Source organism: Triturus cristatus, chromosome 2_1 (assembly GCF_964204655.1).
Source record: "Triturus cristatus chromosome 2_1, aTriCri1.1, whole genome shotgun sequence".
NCBI lineage: Eukaryota > Metazoa > Chordata > Amphibia > Caudata > Salamandridae > Triturus > Triturus cristatus.
In genome coordinates, this window is record NC_140581.1 from 1,193,510,403 (window position 1) to 1,193,533,497 (window position 23,095).

The 23,095-nt window shown below is 44.8% G+C and overlaps 1 protein-coding gene across 4 annotated transcripts in view; it reads left to right on the plus strand.

Annotated features, from left to right (window-relative positions):
* HOOK3 (hook microtubule tethering protein 3) overlaps positions 1-23,095 on the plus strand; it is a 1,476,018-nt gene that overhangs the window by 400,819 nt on the left and 1,052,104 nt on the right. For 3 of the 4 annotated variants that reach the window (XM_085636638.1, XM_085636639.1, XM_085636640.1), the window contains exon 7: positions 12,744-12,806. In XM_085636638.1, the coding sequence (XP_085492764.1) occupies positions 12,744-12,806 (63 nt within the window). Of the gene's footprint in view, positions 1-12,727; positions 12,807-23,095 lie in introns of all 4 variants that reach the window. The other variant, XM_085636641.1, reaches the window with a different exon arrangement.

Below are 23,095 nucleotides of genomic sequence, written 5' to 3' on the forward strand. Positions count from 1 at the left end.
TTGTACCTAGGGTACTTCACATTAGTTTTAGGGAGAAAGCAGATAGGCTGGGGTCCTGGATAGCAGGATCCCAGCCAGACTAGTCAAAAACCACTCAAATACCAGGCAAAAAGTTGGGGGCAACCATTAGTCAGATTCCACCTTCCTACAAGGGTCTTAACTGCAAAAGTCAGGGAAGCGCAAGGGTGTCGATGTACTTCAATGGTTACGGTCTTTAAAATCTGAAGAATAAGTATATACATGGAAATGAAGGTCTTGTGGAAAATCTATACACAGGTGAGACCAAAGTAAAAGTGATAATTTAAAATCGCAACTAAGTGAGGCTTACCCTTATAGCAGAAATTGTGGTCTTTTATGAATAATCAGACACAAACTTAATAGGGTCGACAGGGTAGGCCAGTCAATAATGCTGTAAGCAAAGCGTAACGAAATTAAACGCTTGAAAAGTAATAAATGAACAAAAGCAACAAGCATTTGCAATGCAATAGGTCTCACATTTGTGAGAGTTTAAGCTACTAGCATTGCAAATGACAATGACTTTTATTTGTTTTAACAACCACAACAGAAATAAGACATTGTAATTTTAGACAATGTTTAGACATTGTAAATCAGTGTCAGAGCCACTGCCTATAGAGAAGTCCAAGAAAGTAGCAAACCTTCTTGGTCCCTGTCTACTCCTGTTTGTAAAAAAGCTCTGGCTATCCTCCTGATAGTACTCGTCTGCCAGATAAGGGTAAGTCAGCTTTTTGTCGGAGCTATCGTATCAGTAGTTATAAAGTACTACTCTAGTTCTCTGACATCTTCAGTTCCCTAAACAAGATTACCTGCAAAATGCATACAGTGGCCTGAAATATCTGAGATATTTCCATGGCAACACCAAAGGCAATCCGCTTTTGAGAACTCTATGGAAGATGCAAAAGTATTTTTAGACAGAATTATTTGTTGCCCGCCTAAGTTAACAAGATGAGATTTTACTGAATCCAAGAATGTTTTTTGAGTAATAAATAATTGGGCTGATGTCTCTGACACTGCTTGTTTACAGGGTTAACTTGGAATGAATCTTGTAAATAAAACAGAAACCAGATTTCAGGCCAGCCGTAGGATCGCTGGAGGTTTTCTGCAGTCCGGGAAGAACATCTGTCATGTACTCTCTCCTTGTGCAAACCTCTTTATAATCATGTTCTGCTTTATGGGCCTAAGTCAGCTAATGAATGTTGAGGTTTATTTGCATATGAATGCAAATTTGTAAAACATTCATGGCAGCCACTGCATCTCATTAGTTCACATTATTGCCATATCAGCTGTAAAACTGTTGGTACACTAGTGGGTTGCTTTCTTTAAGGTGTCCTGGTCTAGTTTATTTTTGGGGGGTGGGGGGCATTGTGCAGGGAGGCTGGGGACTTCCTATTCCTAGCTGCAGCTTGACTGCATCAATTTGTGCTCCAACTATGTTGAATTCTCTTGTGTTCAGTTTCTTTGAAAAGTGCATAGAAAATAGTTCTGTTTTTGTAATTTTTGACTATTGATAATTGCTCACTACTTTTGGTCATTGACCTGCCTATGCGCACCTTATTGGCTATAAGATCAGCTGCTTCACTAAGAACTCCCTCTCTTTGATGGGTAACTTTCTTGTATTCCTCATTAGGATCATTTGGATGGTAACTGGGAACTGTTTAAACCCAGCTGCACTATGCTCAAGCAGCACCTGTGCGCTCCTAGTGTGCCAAAGGTGAGCCTGTCTGCACCTCACCATCCCTGAATGCTAAAAGGTCTGCATTTGGCAGAACCAATGCTTCCGATTGTATGCAAGATGAAACCCCCTTACTACCAGGGTATAGGGTGCCACTGAGATGCTAGTCTTCTTTTTCATGATTATATGTTAATTTTCTATTCTATTAAAAGAGATTCCTGATTCAGTTGATTGTGAAGAAATCTTCCATTCAGAGGCAATACTAGAGAAAGCGTCTATCATTTGTCACTGGGCTTGTCAAGGATGGTGAATAATCTTTCCTGTACATTAGCCCATGTTCTCTTTCCTATATATTACCTGGAAGATTCAGGCACCAAAGTTGTTTCTTGCATGTCTAGACTCGCAGCAATTATCACAGACCTACTCCTACAGGAATATTCTAATTTCTGCTATAGTTCAGTATTACCTTTGTGGGTTACTCCATTTAGTGTGCTCCTCTCAGTGCTTAATTTTAAAATAAATAACTGCTAGGGCTCTCGCCAGGAGGGCACTGCACTTTACACCACACATTGCTCCTGCTAGCGTTGCCATTGACAGTACCAACACAACTACTAACCCTCACACTCCTACAAGTCTGACAATTCAGGCTATTTCAGGCCCCCAGAGCTATAAAAATGGCTTGAGCCACAGCTAATAGTCATTTTTTATTTATATTAAATTACTAATTACATGTTGTGGTCGTCTCTAAATTATCAAGACAGCGCCACCTTGTAGCAGACAGTCACATGTGCCGGTGTTGACAATCAAGTGCTGGTGCCAAGCACCGGAAACCACCGGCTCGAACTAAGCACTGGCTCTTCTTCACCTAACTGCTATACCACACATTGTTTAGAACTTAGGGTAATGTCTGCTAGCCAAAAACACTTTGAGCCTAAAACTGCTTGTGATTTAGAGCAAGTGTTATGGAAGACTGATTTGGTTATACCAGTAACCTCTGTTTCTACAGTAATCATATTTCAGGACCTCTCTTCTGAGGAGCCCTGTACTGTTTCATAAGAACAGCCTGTTGGCCCATTCAACCTTTCAAGGATCTTTCAGTTCTCCATATGAAAATGTAGATGTGTCTTACCATTTTCATCCCTGTAACATATTTGCCTTTGCCACCCCAATGTATCTCTATGGACCTTTGGTGTGGATGGTAAAGGGTTAGAGTCTTGTGAAGCTGTTGAGAATGTGGCAGGCAAGGCCTGGCTGTGGGTGATCTGTCAGTATATGTTTTAATTTTTTTCATCAGTAATTTCTGCTTGGTCGTTTTCCAGTAGTGTTGGCTAGAGGTACAGTAGACACTACTCCGACTGGTTAAGGGAAATAACAATACCTGCTATTGTTTCTCAAAGACTTGTCTCACAGCCTCCTGTTTTCCGGGTCTAATTATGTATTGTTAGTGACTCTGAGATAGGAGCTGATGAAATAATGGCTAGGGACATTGCAGGGTACTACCAGAAGACTGGTTTGAGGAGGTATGGAAATGCAGGATAATGGTAAACAATGTAAAAATGAACATTTTAATATTTAAGGCGTGCCAGGTGTCTCTGTGCTCCACAAAACACAGATATGGATTTACTCAATGAAGTAATGTAGATTTCAAATTAAATGCTTAAAGGAAGCTAAAGATAATTCTATGTCAGGATCCGGAGGCGAGAAGTATGCTATCACTTTCTTCATTTTATGGAACAACATCCATTTTAATAAAACTTCACACAAACTACAATTCCCGTGAACCATCGATAATATAGTTAACAGCAGACACAGGCAACTCTGTATAGACAGTCCAGCCTCATCCAATCAGACGTCAGCTCCTCCTATGTTGTTCCCCGTCTGTGAGTTTTCAGCCTTTCTTCGCTGCTCGCAGCCAAAGCGAAGTTCCTTTCTTTGTTGCTACCAAGTGATTGTGTGTTTTCTTATACTGTATGTGTACTGTTTAAGTTTTCCTTTGTTCTAACTCTACCTGTCGCAAATCTCTATGTTCTACTATAATCTCTGCACTGCTTGTTTGCATATAAGTAACTTGTTGGGAAGCGCTCTGATACCCTCGGGTCCAGCTAGCACTATATAAAACTCCTAAAATAAATAAATTGTGCATTATTGGGATGCTAATTTGCTACCAGCCGCGGGACCACTCTTGCGCTACTTTTGTGGCTGTCATTATATCTGTGCGACTTGAACTGCAATGTGGTCCGCCTCACGCTAGTTGGCGTGTAACATGCTTTAAGCTCTATGGTTGCGGCTCGCGATTCGGTTTTCCTTCGGCATCCGGTCTGGAGTTGTACGCTGCAGCCTGCATACCGGAGTTTATCCCAGAGCCTTGCCCTCCTTGGGAGTTGATGCCCCGTGCCTCGGGTTCTGTACAGGCGATAGCCTGCAATTATTCTTGAACGCCCACTCACGGGTCCGTAGTATGCCTGCCATATGAATCGCCCTGCGGGGGTCTATATTACTTTATTTTGGACTGAGGGGCCATTGAGAGACATGCTCTCAGGCAGGGATTTCCACAGTTGAACTTAGTGGCACCGAGGGTGTGTCTCTCCCTGGGCAGAGATCCATTAGAATGTGAGGCTTTGCCCACTAAAATAGGCTGCTGACATCCAGCCCATTATATTCTTGCAGTCCTTCTGGCCTGCTTTGCCCACTACTCAGCCATAACTAGCACTACTATTCATTTTGTGGGTTAACTGCAGTGTTGCCACATGTTCTCCTGTTGGTTTCCACCATGGAGACTTCAGATAATCTGTTCAGGGATGAGGACCCTCTAGCTTCCCTCCCATGGGATGATGAAGTCTACCCAGGTGGTTGATGCCTCCATATACAGGGCAGTGGAGAAGGCTATGACCCCTATGGAACAACGCCTGTCCCAACAGATAGAACGCATGTGCGCAAAGTTGGTGAATGCCCAACAACCCCCCCCCCCCAGCCTTGCCAACACCCCTCCTGCTCCACAAGGCTCATACCCAATTCCCCCTAAATGCCCTCGCAAGGTGGGGGTGGATTACAATGCTTGTGAGAGCCTACAAGAGGCTTTCTTAGACGAGAACCAGCCTCCCCATTCTCCCCAGGGTTCTATTGATCTGGATGCTGCCACCCCCAACTTCCCTTACCCCTCATGATTATGATGATGGTGCCCCTCTCCTTTGACCTCAGGCCTGTACACTGTTCCCATAGCAGTGGGTGATAATTCTGACATGCCAGATCCTGAAGAGATTGTCATCCTCGCTGTTCGGACTGGGCTCCCTCTTGTGTAGGCCAGAATCGGGGCTCCTCTAGGCAAGGAAGCTCAGAATCGCCTTAAAGCAGAAGACCTGTGCCCCTCTTTGGAGGGGAAGGTTGGTCTGACGCCGAAGTTGGACACTAGGATGGCCACCTTTTTGTCCATATTCATGAAAGATCCTAAAAAACAGAATCAACAGATCTTGGAGCACGTCAGGATAAACTCCTTGATGTTCTTGGCCCGCTCACCAAGATCTTTGAAATTGCGGAGGATGCCAAGTCTTCGGGATCTTCAATCTCCCCAGACGTCCTTTCAGGATGGGCGCAACGCTCCATTATATTCATTGGCAGTGCCAATTGTGCTCTGTCTACAGAGCATCATCTAATAAAATTGGATCCCAGGTTGGGCGATTTGGTGGATTCGGAAGCAGGAGTGGTGGCCCATGGGGGACTATTTGGGGAACCCTTTGTTAAAGAATTGAGCAAATTTGTAAATGCGTTCACATCTCTGTACAAAGCCCAGTCCTCCATTAAAATATTGTTTCTCACTCTGATTTCCAGGGGGGCGGTCGAGGCAGGGGCCATTCGACTAGCCAGTCCTTCTCACAATACCTCCCCTAGCAAGCAAGGCTTCCAGAGAGGACAATACCAGAACCGGTTTGCTAACTTTTACCTGACCCGAGGAAGGTGCTCTCGGAGCAGTTGAGGCAAAGGATACCACCAAACCACCAATTCCGGTGAGGGTTCACCCGTCTTCCCTCATAAAAGTTGGGGGCCGTCTGGCGATTTTATCCACATCTGGAGACAGATCACCCTGGATGCGTGGGTCTTGCAGACCGTTTAAGGGTTTCAGCTGGAGTTCTTGGGTTCCCCCTAAAAGGTTTTGCCCCCAAAACTGGTCCAATTCTCCCAACAGGTGGTTACGCCGGTGGATACAGAGATTTTTGCACTCCTGGTCAAAGGGGCCTTCTATCCTATGGTCGTACACCCCCATGGCTTTATCAGCAACATTTTCCTAGTCGACAAATCCGACTGGGGGCAATGGCCAGTTAGAAACTTGCGCAAGTTCAAATGGATGGTGTATTGCCACTTCAAGATGGAGGCCATCAATCCTCTGCGCGACCTTCTCCGGCCCCCGGACTGGATGGTTCGTCTAGACCTGAAGGATGCTTACCTATCCATTCCAGTCTTCCCACCCCACAGTTCATTTGGCGTCACCAGGCCTTCAAATTTCTAATTCTTCCCTTCGGCCTTTCCTCCGCCTTGTAGTAGTTCACGAAGGTTCTTAAACCAGTCATGGAGCACCCGCAGGCACAGGGACTGCGCCTCATCGTTTATTTGGACGATACGCTCCTCATGGACCAAGACCCTCACCGATTGTCACTACACCTGCAAAGGTCAGTCACTCTCTGGGAAGCCTGGGATTAGTTATAAACAAGGGAAAACCTCTTGTCCCAACTCAAAAGGCAACCTTCTTGGGGTTTGTGATTGATTCTACAGCTGCCATGCTCAGCCTTCCTTTACGCACGGTGGCGAAGATGGGTCACAGGCTCGTAAGGACCCTGTCCAGGCAGTGGGTCTTTTTGCGCCACCTCTCACACCTCGTGGGGCTGTTGTCAGTCTCCATTTAGGCCATATTTATGGGCCTGCTACACTATCGGGCCCTTCAATGCCTCAAGGCGCAACACCTGCCAAAGGGTCTCTCGTACTCTCATGCAGTCGTACTGGTCGAGGAAGCATGGGAGAAAATACGTTGGTGACTTTCTCCCATGGAAACCTGGAACGGAAGGGCGATCTTTAGCTCCACTTTGAACCTTATTATAGAGTCCGATGCCAGCACATCAGGCTGGGGCGCTGAATGTGGGGAATTCTCCACGGGTGGTATGTGGTCACTGCAAGAGCAGACTTTACATATCAATTGTTTGAAGTTCCTGGCTGGTTTGTTTGCGGTCCTGTGCTGGAGCAAGGACAGGATCCAATCTTATGTGCCCCTCAAGCTGGTCAACATCTCGGCTGTGCGATATATCAACCACCTGGGAGGCACTTGGTCAAAGGTGCTCTCAGATAGAGCGACCAGTTTTTTTGCAGTTTTGTCTGGAAAACCAGGCCTCTGTCATTGCGGAGTACCTCTCCGGCTAGGAGAATCTGGTGGTGAACTGGCAATTGCACCATTTTTGGGACCCAAGTCTTTGGAAGCTGAACCCAGAGGTCTTTGCCATGTGTCAGTCCTGGTGGGACCCGTTTTCAGTGGACCGGTTTGTGTCCCGAATGGACCATCAACTGCCCCTGTTTTTCAGCTGAAAGTCGGACTGTCAGGAATCAGCCATGTATGCTTTCCTTCAGGATTGGAGACCAGAGAGGATACGCATTTCTGCCATTTGCCATGATCATCAGGGCGGCAGCCCAAGTCAGATTTCAGCAGGCAGAGGTGATGTTGATCACCCCGAATTGTAAATCTCAAGTTTGGTTTCCGGTTCTTCTGAACTCTCTTAGGATTCTTTGAACCAGCTCTCCCTCTTTCCGATGCTTCTGCCCAGTCCGGATCTCCTCCCCCATCTGTTGATTCTGGAAGGCTCCTTGTATCTAATGGCATGGAGGATTTCAGGGGCGATGGTCCGTCCCGGTTTCGAGCAAGACTGATGAACTTGTACAAGGCTTGGGCTGTCTGCACCAACCAATGATATCGTTCTGCTTGGATGTGATGGTGATGTGTGTGACAGGGTTATGATCCCGTGGGCGCCGAGGTAGTTCATATTTTGACCTAACTCACTTATCTAGCACAGGAGGGAATTGACATACCGCTCAATTAATACGTTCCTCTCTGCCATTTCTGCAGGGCACGCCTCTCTGGATGGATCTCCGGTGGGGAAATACCAGTTTGTTTGCCGTTTTCTGCGTGGGATTCGGTTGTCGCTCCCTTTAGAACGGAGATATTCAGCATTCTGGGATGTAAACAGGGTGCTTAACCTTTTCTTCTCTTGGCAATCAAACCGGTATTTGTCCTGGAAAGCATTGTCGCCAAAGCTAGCCAAGCTCTTATGCTTGGTCTCCTGTATACTGTTCTCGGATGTGCGGACCCTTGACGTTATGGGACGAGTCTTCTCTTCTTTGGGAGTATCATTTACCATTAGCAGAAGGACAAAGTCCAATACCATGGTCATTGATGTACCCGTCCTTTCTGGTTTCCATTAAAATATGTGTTATTCAATGCCTCAAGGCTTATGAGGATGTCCGCAGAATTTCGCCCTCCATGTGAGAGGCAACTTTTGATCGCAATCCAAAAGCCCCACAAGGTGGTGTCTTCCCCGACCATAGCCTGCTGGTTTTGGTGGGTCATGCAAGAGGCGGGGGTGTACCTACGGATTTTTGGCCCACACTCAGCGTGTGGGGCAATGGCCTCAAAGGCGATCGCTTTGGGTGCCCGCCTGCAGGACATTGTGATGCGGATAAGTCATCTGATTCTACCTTTAAAGGATTTATTATAAGTTGTTGTTGGATATGGCTCAGCTTGTGGTGGGCAAGCTTTAAACTAGGAAAATCCTCCCCTCCGGGTCCTAACATAGAATGAAAAATGTCCTTGCTATTGTAATGGAAAGTTTCAGTTCTATTAAGGACTCGGAGACTAGGATTATCCCACCCATGGAGTTTTCACGCAGTTCGCCCTCCCCTTGACTAGTAGGTACTTGCGCTTTTCCTTTTCTCCCTTGTGATAACTTGATCTTGCTCATTAGCATGTTTGTTTAATATAGTTTGATTATACAATTGATGTTGTTAAGGCTGCTGATGTCCTTTAAGTACTACAGTGGTCTCAGTTGTATAATTCCTTCCTTTGGATACCTTTTTTGGTAAGTGGTTCCTATTTTCTAGGCTCAGATTCAGGGAATCCGGACCAGTGATGAAAAAGCTGTTGCATGACTCGCGTGACGAAAGATGATGAGGAATCGCAGACCAGGAACTACATAGGAGGAGCTGACCACTGACTGGACTATCTATACAATGTGGCCCGTTTTTTGCTGTTAACCAAATTCTCAGGGGTTCATGGGAATTGTAGTTTGTGTTAAGTTTTAATAAAATTGCTGCTGTTAAATAAAATGAAGAAAGTGGTAGCAGTCAGTCAGTCAAAAATGCTTTATTCGGCAACTTAATGTCATAAAAGAACACAGTACATTCAAAATTACATTTCATTTATAAAAAAGGCCTGTCATAGTAATAACTTGGTGGCCAGCTCATAAAAATCCAAACATAAGAAAGAATCTTTGTAAACAGGGTTCTGTGTGCAAATATGCAAGCAGAATTAAAGTGCATAGAAGCTTTGCTAAACATACAGTACATATTTTATGTAAAGTGCGGAATGCAGTCAAACTCGTATTAAAAGTAACGCATATTCGTCCTCATGATTAAGGAGTTTAAAATACAAAAGAAACAAAATATATTAAAACATAAGACTACAAACACATCATTTTTTTAACATCCGTATAGGGTACCAAGGCCTATGCTACCTACAGATAAAACATTTTATAAAATACTGAATACAATAGAAAGATTTTCGGGAGCTAAAATGATCATAAAAATTTGAGCACATTTTAGCCTCCTAATAAAAACATACTAGACACCATATAATCAAGTTAAAAAGATAATTTTGTTCCTGAGCCTAATGGCCCCAACTAAAAAACTAGCCATTCCAAAACAAACCATGGGAGAAGCCAGCATCTGGAGATACAACAGGGCTGGTCTAACTTGTGCAAAATTGCAGTTTCTAAGCAGTGGTAAAACAAAAATTCTTGCGTAGGGGGCATAATAATCACAGAAAAAGACAAAATGGATAATGTCCTGTTCAGAAAAATCGTCACAGTGACAGGATTCCAAGGTGCCGGGTTTCGAGAAACCCAGCGGGACAGATGAAAGCAAATGTGCCATCTGCAGACGGTATCTTGTTAAAATAAAACGATGGAAAGGTTTACCAACACTTAATAAATAAGGTTGGACTTGATTGTTCAAAGATAATGTAGCGTACCGTCTTACAGATGGTTTTTGCAGTTCCTCTTCTTCCCTCAAACCCTGACGCTTACACAAAAACTGTAATCTTATGTTTTTAATAGCAGCTTTGCCCATGGGTTTGGGGCTTAAAAATAAATCAGGGCGACCCAACCAGGCTGTCAAATACTTTAGGTATCTAAACCAGGGGATATGTTTGGCTCTATCTAGTGCCAAACAATCATTGATTATTATTTGATTTAAATTAGTGGTAGGACTAGCCCAGATTCTCATCCAGCTCATCAAAGAGGCCGTTGCAATCTGATCTGTAATGTATCCCAACCATAGTTCCTCATGTGTTCTGTAGGAGGCGGTTGAAAAAGGAACTGTCAATACCTTTCATAAGAATTTATTTTCCTCCTGTTGAATGCCCCTCCCCTCTATCTATCCCCAAATGTCGCTGCCATAAGTGGCCGTTGGGACGCATTTTTCTTTATATATTTTCATCAGGGCTGCAATAGGTTTAACCCCCACTTTATTTGCGAAATTTAGTGTGGCCCCTGTTCTTGCAAGAATATTCTTTTTTTTGCAAAATTTGTGTGCACCATGATACATTTTCATCAAAGAATACACCTAAGTAAGGGAATGTTGGAACCTTTGTTAGCTCTATCCCATTACAATAGAATTTTTTCTTTTTTTGGGACTTTTCAGGGCCAATGGACATGGTGTGTGATTTTTCTTTTTTTAACATTTATGGATAAATCTAAGGAATCCATAAAAGCATTTAAGAGAGATTGGAGGCACATTGCCGTTCTTGCTAAAATAACAGTATCGTCTGCATATAATAATGCAGGAATCATCTTGTTGCCAAATCTAGGGATATCTTTACAGTTAGCTATTATGTAGTCTCCCAATTTATTTATATATAGTGTGAATAAGAGAGGGGCCAGGATACAACCTTGGCGTACCCCTCTTTTCACATCCCAGGTCGATGTTAAATCCCCATTACGATTATACCTAGCAACTGCAGAATTATTTTTATGAATAGCATATAAAAAGTCCACCAGCTCTGGTTCGAGGCCCATATCCCTCAGGATGGACCACAACTTTAATCTATTTACACAGTCAAATGCTTGCGTTAAATCCATGAATGCCAAATGGATTGTCCCTTTTTTGCGATAGTATATTTGCTTATCACAAGATGTAGATTTAAGCATTGGTTCAGGGTCCCTTTCCCGGGTCTAAAGCCATATTGCAGGTCAGAGATGACGTTTCGGTCATCCAGCCATGTCGTTATACGATTTAATATGACTTTTCCCATAATTTTGGCTGCGGAATCTAAAAGTGAAATTGGCCTATAACATAAAGGATCATCCCTGGCACCCTTTTTAAAAATGGCCTTGCCTCCAGCTGTAGGTACAATAGCATCATAAACCTCTTCTAAGATCTAGACCCACCAGTAGTTGTAAGATCTGAATGGATCTGTTTTGTTATTTTCTCGAAGGCTTTTGTGGTAGCACTATCCTGCACAACGGGGACTAGGCAAAGCTTAATTTCAGGGGCACAAACTGTATATTGGTTAGTTAGAAAATGTTCTGGGATTATCTTTGTCCATTTTAGCCTACGAGCCTGGTCTTTAGTACTAATATTAGTGTTTGTCAGGGATGAAGCTGATTCTCCCACTTTGGTAATAGGGAATAGTATATTAACCACAAGCGGTTTATGGTCACTTAAACTTGACCACGCAACCAGTAGGTCCTCAGCAAAAGGGACTAAAGGCGCAGATATTAAAATGTAGTCGATAGTGCTAGCTCTGCCATTTCCTATATAAGTGGGTTCTGGGGACACATTATCCGATTGTGAGAGGCAGCATAAATTTTGATTTGCTAAAATGTTCTCGAGGAAAAATTCCTGCAGATGTATGCTCAAAGTGATAAAAAGGTAGGTTTACGCTCCCCTGATCCTTATTTGGGATACATTTAGAAACACATTGGTGAATATTAAAATCTCCAAGAATTATTATTTCAAAATAAACCGAATTGCTCTCCTCATAATGTTCCCAAAAAACTTTTAAGTCTTGCAAATGTTCCAGCTCATGTCCTCTAGTGAAGGAATTATAGAAGTTTAGCACTAACACCATAGGGCGATCCTTAAAAGAAAGTGGTAGCATAATCCTCACCTCAGAGTCCTTAATAGAATTGAAATTTTCTGTTACGATAGCTAGAACATTTTTCATTCAGTGAGATTAGCTTTATAGATTTGAGACAATGGAAATGGCCATTATAAAGGCACCCAGTACTAGAAGGTTTCATAATCACTCTGGGAAGCTGTTACAGTAAAATGAGTTGTTGCACTAAGTTTCACAGAGTCCGGTTCCTTTACCTCAGGAATCTTTTCTAAGTGATTATAAGGTCTTAGTGGCCCCTGAAGATTATTGCACCCGCCAAAGGTGTTGATCCTTGCAACTTCCTCCCAGTCAGGCTGGTCCCCCTGAAGTGCATGATGATCTGTTGACACCAGTTTTGGCATGATTTTGCGTGAGCACTGGAGGTAGCATTTCTTATTTTTGTAATAGGACACGTGGTCCTGGTATGTTCCCTTTGACATGCTACAACTCCTTGTGGTAGTCTGTAATTCTTAAAATATTGGTGGAAACTAAGAAAATCTATCCAGATCATAGTGAGTAATTGCTTGCAAAACATGCTCTTTTTCTGTATGTGAACAATACCCATGAAACTTGTAAATGAAAATGTAGCTTTTTATATACAAACGCGCTTTCTTTTGCTTTTCCTAATCCAGTGTAATCTAATTGCAGTTGATGAGTAAAGAAATTCCAGTCCCTGTTGGGAACGATGCCTTTGTTGATCTTGACCGGCAGGTAATTTATACTCAGTTTTTTTCTTTTTCTTTTACATTAGTTCTGTGTTTGATAGTATGGAATGTAAAGTAACAGATGGCTTGATTCACAAGCCCTTTTCCACTATGGGGTATGACTTACTCATGCAATTTTGGTTGATAAATGGGTCCATGTTTGTGCTGCTTTTAAAATATTCTCAACAAATTATGAACACACTAATGCAAGTTTTTAATTTTTAGAGTTGACATTAGTCACTGTTTACTAGTTAATCAAAACATTCTCTCACCTACCTGTTTAATGTGTATTATCTGTTATTGTTTCTTCTTTTGACTTGTATGTTTTTGGGTATTTTCTGTTAAGTAGTAGGAATGAATCACCATTAGAAATTCTAGTCTAAAAAGAGTATGATGATCATGTCCTGAAATAAAGTGCTGATTCTTGTTGACTGAATTGTAGCTACGTTCTGTTGATTTATTTAGCAAATTGTGGGTTAGTCGTTCTTAGGTCGAAGCCCACCTGACAGTTTTCTAACGACAACTTCAGAAAGGATAAAGACAAGATTGCAGAAATATTTCGTAGTCATTTTAAACAAATCTATGCCGAAACACAGATAATAGATCCGCAAGAATTAGATTACATCAGCTCTTTCCATTTACTACAAGTCACTAGGGATAATATTGAGGTTCTGAATCAACCAATTGAGCCTATAGAAGTGGCTGAAGCGTTAAAAAAATATGGCTAGTGCAGAGGCTAGTGGCAATGACGGAATTCCCTTGGAAGTTTATAAGATGTTTCTTGCTGACCTTTCTCCATTTTTATTATCTCTTTTTAATCAAATTGAGGATGATATTCCGATTTCCCCAAAATGTAAGAAATCAGTAGTGATAAGCTTTCTCAAAGAAAATAAGGATCTAAAGGACCCCAACCCATATCGCCCAATAAGCCAATTAAATTCAGACTACAAATTACTTATGAAAATATGGGCGAATAGGATCGTCCCAATCGCCCAACAAGTGATTCATGCTGACCAAACAGGGTTTTTGCCAGGAAGATTAATGGCTGCGAATACCTATTATCTGACACTGGCTATTGATAATTGTTCAGTCAACAAGGACAAGGCAGCAGTATTAATGAAGTATGCGGAAAAGGCATACGACATTGTGGACTGGCAAGCTTTGTTTTTTATATTGGGGAAATTTGGCTTTTAACCACAATTGATAACAATGGTAAAGGAGTGTATAATGAGGCTGAAGCAAAAATAATTAACATGGAAGAGGTGGGAGGAGTTAGGATTAGGCGAGGAACCTTTCGTGGATGTCCACTATCCCCACTCATGTTCTTTTTATTTAACCACTTGCGGTTAAAATTAATTCTAATCCATTGATGTTAGCTCCTATAGGAGGGATGGCAAAAGTAAACTATTTTCTGATTGTATAATCTTATATCTTAAGGCTGAAAGGGCTAATATTCAGAAAGTGCTGGAGGAAATCCAGGCCTTTATTCGCCTAGGTGGATATAAAGTAAATCATTCCAAAACATTATTGCGGTTGTTCAATTCTAAAGATTCCCAGTTGATAGCTCACTTACAGTTTTAACCACAATGGCCTATAAGGGATTTAGGTATGAATATGCACAAATGAACATGCACAATTGTTCCATTTGAATGATGGCAATACTCTTATAAAGGTTCCAAAGTTATTTGACAGATGGACTTTACTTCCATTGTCATTAGTGGGACGAGTCTCATTAGTTAAAATGTCAATACTCTCCTTGTTTGTATTTTTGTTTCTTAACCTTCTCCTGAAAGTGCCTAATTCATATTTTAGTGAATTAGATATGGTTATTGGTGAGTTTATTTGGGCAAAAAACAAACTTGGGTAAAAGTTTCTATCCTCTAACTAGATACTGCACAGAGGGGGCGTAGCATTACCACTTTTCCCAACATCCTATCAGGGGTCTTTGGTTAATTTGATGGTACTATTAACAGCATTATCATCAAAGTACGATAATTTGTTTTTTAAACCGTATGTCAAGTAAAAGTACAATTAAATAACCAGCTTTCTTGTAGTCGACAAAACTGCCAAAGAAAAGGAGATACAAGGTCATATTTTCATTAGTATCACATAGCCACGCTTCTACTCCACTTCAAGATTGTGAGATTTGGGGTGTACAGTTTTCACCAGGTCTTGGAGAGATCTATGCTTTAGAAAGTTAGGTGATTTTTTACAATAGTACAAATTTAATAACATGGGAAATATTACAGCAATTTAGTAATCAAACTGCAGCCTTATGGTTACGTTTTAGGCAAGTAACCAGTTTACAAACAGATAATTATATGATGATTAATGAGACTGCAAGAACGATAATAGGACAGATTAAGGAAAATAAGATGAATGGAGTGGGAAACTGGTATTGCCTGTTGCATCAGAGTGCTAACAATAAACCTTTGAAGGAGCTACTTCGCAAGATACTGGCTGCAGGTTTAATGTTAAAGAATGGTAGTCGTTGAGTGAGATTAGATATAGAGCTTTAAAAACAGCAAGCTTCGTCGTTGCAGCATCTCCGTGAGGTTTGGGAGGGGGATGTGGGTCAGCTGGAGGAAGAGGACTGGATGGAGGCTCTGGCCTCGCCGCGCGGGGCGGCTGTCGCTGTGAGCCTTCGGCTCATCCAGTTTAAGTATCTGCACAGAGTCTATTTCACTAGAGTTAGGTTGTATAAGGCGGGCCTGGTGGCCTCTCCGCATTGCCTCCGTTGCCTGAATGCAGAGGGGACGCTGCTACACATGATATGGGACTGCCCTGGGTTAACTAGGTTCTGGCGGGGGGTCTTGACCTGTCTGTCAGAGGTGCTGGGTTGGGATCTCCCACGGTCCCCCAAACTGGTGCTCTTGCATGTGATGGAGGATATAGGGGGCAATGTCTATAAGCGCCATCTGATGCTCCTGGGTTTTACTCTAGGCAAGCGAGATATAGCGAGGGCGTGGAAGGCGACAGTCGCACCTTCACTATCTGTCTGGAAGACCGGTCTCGATTTTTGTATGGGACTGGAGGCCCCCATCTATGTGGCACGGGGCTGCCCCCGTAAACATTATAAAATATGGAAGCGCTGGGCGGACTACAGGGGACTGGACTTAGAGCCCATATTGGAGGAATAGTTGGGTGGGTGGTGGACCATCTCCCTCTAGCTTTAAAGAGGCATGGCACACTGGAGTACCAGGCACAGCCGGGTATGGGGGGTATGGGTCATGGACGGAACAGAATAGTAGTCGTGCATAGATCTGCTGCTTTGACTGGATGGACAGTGCGATGGGTGGGGGAGTGGGGTGGGGGGTGGTGTTATGTTTTTTTAAGGGAGGGGACTGCTTTGGTTCTGCATGTCTCTTTTGTAGTCTGTATACGATACTTCATGAGAAAAATGTCAAAGCTGGTATGTTGTCTTTTGATATGGTTGAAGTCTCTGGGTCACAGAGCTTCGCTGGATGTGTCTTTGCCGAATAAAATTTGTTTACAAAAAAAAAAAACAGCAAGCTTCAGAGGAATGGCCTTTTTATTTAGATGGCTGGCATATTAGACAACTTCGGAAAGCTTCTCTGGGAATGTATCCCACCAGTTGCTTACCATTGATTTATTTTGTTTTTTTTTGGGGGGTGGGGGGGTGTTTGTAAGTCACATTTTCCTGCTTTCTCTTCGTTGGCTTTATTAATTTCAGGCTGTTCAGCTTGAGTTCGTCCCTTCCCCAAACCTTATTTACAGTATCCTTCCGAGTGATCCCTTTTCAGGCCTTTAATTCTTGTTCCTATCTTGTCACATTTGCTGTGCATTCAAAGACGGAGGTCAAATGTCAGACTGTCTTCTCTTTGCCTCCGCGCCCCCATGCCTCACCGCTCCACAACCCTGCACCCTACGCCTCTCCGCTCTACAACCCTACGCCTCTCCGCTCTACAACCCTACACCCTATGCCGCACCACTCCACAACCCTGCACCCTATGCCGCACCACTCCACCACCCTGCACCCTATGCCATCCATCTAGAACCCTGAACCCTATGTCACCCACTCTACAACCCTTCACTCTATGCCATCCACTCTGCCACTCTAATCAAGTCTGCACCACTCCACTCTATGCCACTCCACTATATCCTGAACCTCTCAACGCCACTCCACTCTATCGTGCTCCACTCCACGCCATCCTGCACCACTGCACACTATGCCACTCCACTACATGCTGCACCTCTCCCCTCTGTGCCACGCCACTGTATCCCACTGCACATAATACTGAACCACTCCACTCTATACCACTGCACTCCAGTGGTGTACCAATAGCCCCCAAAGCCCCTGCAGTGTGGGGAGGCCCACAAGGTCCAGGGGCCCCCCTCTGGTACTGTGCACGGGTGGCTGGCCTGAGGCCCGAGAGTTCCTGTCTGGGTCCAGAGCATGGCCCCCCCCCCACGATCTTTGCAAGGGTGGCCTCCTCAAGTTTTGTTACACCACTGCTGCACTCTATCCTGCACTACTCCACTCTATGCCACTTCACTTTATCCTGCTGCACTCTACGCCACTTCACTCTACTCTGAAGCAATCTTCTCTTCATCACTCCACTCCACTGCAATCTAAGCTGCACTACTTCACTCTGTTCCCCTCTACACAACTCTACTCTCCGTGCACTCTACTCTAACCACTGTACTCTATTCTAATCACTGCACTCTATGCGAATGCACTCGACACCTTTTTACTCAAAAATAAACGCACTATATGCCACTCCACCCTGCGCCAGTCTACTCTGCACCACTGCTCTCTGCCATCGTACTCTACCCTGCAGCACTCCACTGCACTCTACACCATGCTGTTCTACTCAGCAGCACTGTAGTCTACGCCACTGCTCTCAACACCACTTTACTCTGCACCACTGCACTCCACAACAGTCTACTCTGCAACACTGTGCACTCTGCCACAGAACTGTACGCCACTCTACTCTATGCCCCTGCAGTCTACTCTGAACCACTCTTCTCTATGCCACTCTGCCAGTGCACTCTACGCCACTATATTCTACACCAGTCTACTTTACCTCACTCCATGCCTCTGCACTCTACCCTGCACCACTCCACTCTGCACTTCTCCCCTGTAGGCCAATCCACTCTAAGCCACTCTAAAAAAACGTTTCTGCAAGACACCTTAGTGCAACGTTGATGGCCAAATGTGCAGTATAATACAAACAAGTAAAGGGCAACGAGTTACCGTGTAAAATATAAAAAAACAAATCAGATCATTTAAAAAACATTTCCTAGTAAACATGAAGGAAAGTTTAAATTCTATTAAGGACTTGGAGGCGAGGATTATGCTCTGCTTTCTTCATTTATTACATTCCAGCAGACTTAAAAAAAAACAATAAAAAAACTAACTTTCCCATCAGGCAAAAGGAAATGAACTACAACAGCCCCCAAGTCTCTTTATGTGGTTAGAGGCAAAGTTACAATTCAAACAAGCATTGATAGACACAATAAATAGCACTGTTATCAATGGGCCCCAGGGGGGACCAAACCATATATTAAAAAAGTGGTATAAGAACCACGACAATTCTACAGACAATGCCTAGGGCATTTAGGATCGCTGGCCCCTAAAGAATCCACCCCAGGTTATGAGGAAGGGGACCCACGAGAGGCGCGTGCAGTGGAAATAGCTGGTCTCGGGATCTCTATTATAGCCTATGGAGAATGTCGCGGTTTGATTTAAACAGATTAAAGACACTTCTAGCAGGAGTTCAAAGTTAAGGGCTTAGAGTTAAGCTTTTGAGGAGCCCACTACCACGGGAGTACCAAGGTACCACTGTTACCTGCCCCAGGGAAGCCGGGTGCATAGGTCGTTTTCGATGTCGGGTCGCGGGCTGATTTTCAATGGGAAAATGTACGAAACTGCTGCTAGCCAAAAGCGTCGATGATGTCGTGAAGATTGAAGTTGTAGATCTTGTAGAGAAGAACCTGAAAGCAGAGGGGACAGAGTCTGGGTCACGGCACAGTGACCAGGGAGCTCAAAGGAAAGAGCCCTTCATTGTCGGGTGCTTCAAGTGGAAAGAGGTGTAGCTTGGATCTGCAGCCACGGGCTCCGGGAGGCTTCAAGGAAGGCCAGCTTCTGGAGGGCGACTGTCCCACGTCGGATTAGGGTCGCTGCGGTGTTAGTGTCCGTATTGGATCCACTAAGCCTTGGCAACCGCAACCCACGCAAGATGAACAAATCAGCTACTGGTGCAGACCCACGAGGTCTGTGAGAGGTCTCCTTTGGAGAGACTGTAGAGCAGGCCTGGAGCAACCAGGGGAACTCTTAAATGTCGAGATTGTCCTCCGCTAGGGCCCGCAAGTCGAGAGAGAAGGGACTGCGGAAGGCAGCAAAATGGAGTGCGTAAAAGGGAGCCCACGGGCCACCGGAGGGGGCTAGGGCGCTGATCTTTGGCACAATTGGTGGTTGGCTCAATAATGGGCCAAAGCACAACTTCCCCACTGGTCAGGGTCGTGTGCTATGCAAGAGGTGGCCGGTGTCCTGGGGGTATTGGGAATCTCGGCACCCACGCGGTCCACGGTGCTCAGACTTGCTGTGCACGCTCACTGGCCACTGGGATGCTTAGGAAACCCACCTCAAGGTTGCTGGGAGTCGACGAAGTCTGTAGGAGCAGCGAAGTTCCAACCGGGTCACTTGCAGCGTTTCAGGTGCCTGCCAAGCAGGGGGGTAACTCCTTTACCCCAAGGTAAATTTCTTCAGTCAGCTGGGCGGCAGCTCATCGAAGGTCAAGTCTGTGAAGTCCAAGATAAATCTGAGGCTCTGGGGCCACGTTATTCACCTTTATCCCCAAGATTAGGGGAGTGTCCAGAGTAGTGAGGCGGGAAAGGGTGGCTACACCCTCTCCCCTTTGTGTGTTTCCCGCCTGGGCGATGGGCAGGATGCCCCTGAACCGGTTCCAGGCGGTGTATAGAGAATGTAGGCGCTGTAGCTGCCTACGTGCAACTCTGAAAGGCAACATATGGTGCACCCACCCAGTTCCAATCCACATATCCTGTCTGGGGAGATGCTAGCACCTCCCTGCCACAGGAGCCCTATTGTCCAGCTGGCGAGGCTGGGATTTTCCCCAGCAACAGCCAGCCAGAGTCGTGTGGGTGGCGTGTAGTAGCCATTTTGTACTACGTGTGCACTTTTAAATTGGTGTCTAAATTCTGCCGCTTTTCCCATATCGCCCCTCTAGCAGGGGGGAATCGTGCCCTCATGCCCATGGCTGCACTGGGGGTAGGATTCCTACTTGTTTGACATCAAGCACAATATGGTTCTGTGTAGCCATTCTCAAGTTATCACGCTATCGCGATAGACTTATAATGCGGTTAAGAGTATATGGTATGGCTACACTACAAATAACCCAGCAATGATTTTACGAAGGTTGCAGAGAGGCCCTACTCAGGTAGGGGTCCCCCCTCACACATACCACAGCACCCTGCCTTGTAGGATTACCAAGGCCTGCTATAGGGGTGACCTATGAGAGTATATGTGTTGTAATGGGGTGGGATATAGGGCCCCTATATCCCTGTAAGGGGTGCTAGCACCACCTTACCCAGACTACAGTAGTGGTCTGGTGGTTTCAGTTTGTATGGCTGTCCCAGGGTGGCACAATAAGTGCTGCAGCCCTGGTAGGCCTACTGAGGGACTCATGCCCTGGGTACCTAGGGTACCATCTACAAGGGACTGTCAGGGCATCCTCAGCATCCAATTGGGTTTGTACCTAGGGTACTCACATCAGTTTTAAGGAGAAAGCAGATAGGCTGGGGTCCTGGATAGCAGGATCCCAGCCAGACTAGTCAAAAACCACTCAAATACCAGGCAAAAAGTTGGGGGCAACCATTATTCAGATTCCACCTTCCTACAACTTGGAACCCGTAATATTATACTAAGATGTACTTAGCACATGAACCACATTGGCATTTTTGGGGATAGGAACAGGATAAACCTAACAACGGTGACATTGATTGAAAACCAGATACGACAGCCGTAAAAACATTAATGAATCACTGTTCACTTGGGTCAGAAGAGTTCTCAGGATCCATGGGTGGGAATAATTCTCGCCTCCGTTTCCTTAATAGAATCAAAACTTTTGTTCATGTTTACTAGGAACATTTTTATTCTATGTCAGTACCAGAGGCAATGATTATGCTCGTTCAAAGCGTATCCACCATCAAAGAAGCCATATCCAGAACCAGTTTAAAATAAAGGTGTTTAAACATGGAGTCCGAAGCCAAGTCTGCCGCATTAATGATATCCTCGAGGGGAGCCCTTAGGGAGAAAGCTTTAGACAGCATTTCACCTCTGACAGAATGGGTGCCAAACTGCAAGACATCAATGACCGCATCTTGCATGACCGAGCGAATCCATCTAACTATGGTGGGAGAAGGGGCCTCTTTGAAAAGTTTCCTGAGAGATATCAGCAACGGTCATTCTCCGGGCGGTTGGATTTCGTCCGTCATGTTCTCTTATGCCTGTAGACAGCTTACCACATGCAGCTTCTGGGCTTTATCAAAAGATGGATAATACACCACCTTTAAATTCAACTTCATGCATCTCAAGATATGAAAGGTGACCCCTTGGGGTAAAAATCTGACTCTTACTGTCTAGGGCTCGTACATCCAACACCCGTCTACAGGATACCCAACATAGCAACATGGCAAGCTTCACTGAGAGCTCCTTATGTGACAAATATGAATTCCTCTGCCAATAGCGAAAAAGATAAAGAACTTTGTTCATGTCCCAAAGGGATGAATACCTGGGTTCCAGGGGCAGCGTCAAGCGCATCACCCTCATCAGTTTACACACCAAAAGGTGTCTAACCCCCCCCCCCCCCCCCCCCCCGCACCCCACTTCCCCACAGGAGACCCCAGCATGGGAACTTGCCACACGGAAATGGCAGATCAACAGGAGTTTGTCTGATAAGCCAATCCTTGGGAAGCTAGAGACACCAACAAATTCACGATGGCTACCACATTGCACCCATGGGATCCTGGTCATCCTGAACTCACCAATGCACCAATCTGTCCCATGGAGACCTGTAAGGATTGTTAGTGCCATTCGCCTAGGTGGCAGCCACCATTCGCTCAGCCTCTTGCCAAATTTCTGAGACTCGCCAATGTTGCCAGTATTCTGCCAAGCCATGAGAGGCATGCGCCTCTGGGTCACTAATTGGTGGTAATTGCCTAGGGCATCCCGGAGGAGATCTAGAGCATGGGGTAGAAGGAATAAAGGATCCCAAGAAAGTTCCAGAAGAACTGGAAACCATACTTGAGACCCCAGCACAGAGTGACCAGGCCTACTTTTTGCCTTCTGTCTTCTCACATAAATATGACCTAATGATCACCACGAATGGGGAAACGCATACCCAGTGTCCAGTGACCAATCCTGCTGGAAGGCACCCATTGCTGTCACAAGAGGATTCGGCTGACATATCTGGGGACTTGGTTATCTAACCTGGAGGTAAAGAGGTCCACTGTGAAGGGGCCCCACAGGGTGTCCAGCCGTCAAACAATGAGGTCCAATTGTCACAGATTGATGTCAGACCAGTGTCTTGAGCACCAATCTGCCACCTTATTGAAGGCACCGGTAAGATATTCGGCCGTAACTGAAACATTGTTAGACAGACAAAAAGCCCAAAAGTCTTTGGCCGAGTCTGCTAGAGCCTTGCACTTTGAGCCTACCAGATGATTGATATATTGAACGGCTGGGATGTTGTCCATCTTCAGGATGCACGCTACAGTGCACTCTGTCCTTCGTCCAGCATTTGATTGCGGAGGACCCTGCCATGAGTTCTAAGCAATTGTGGAGGCCTTGAGATGTTGGAGGGCGTTATAATGGAGAGGGCCCGGAGAGATCACCTGTATGGAAGAGAACAGCAGGCTACCACACAGGCCACCTGCCTAAGGGAGTTAATGAGTTTGGACAATGTCCTTTTCACTTCTCTGCTAATCCTGGTTAACTTCCGGGAGGGTAAGTTTAAGGTCCTTTCTGCAGAATCAATGACAAAATCCAGAAACCTTCAGTTTTGACAGAACCAGAAGTGATTTCTGTTAGTTGAGCATGAATCCCAGACTTTCTTGTAAATGGATGGTTGTTTGCAGCTGTTTTGTCAGACACTTTGGATATTGGTCTAGAAGGAGTAGATTGTCTAAGTAGATTATTTGTGAAATCCCTGAGACTTTAGGCTTAACACTGCTGGTTTTAGCACCTTGGTGAAGCACCAAGGGGTGGAGGAAAGACCGAACAGAAGGGTCGTGAACTTGTATACCTGCCCACGC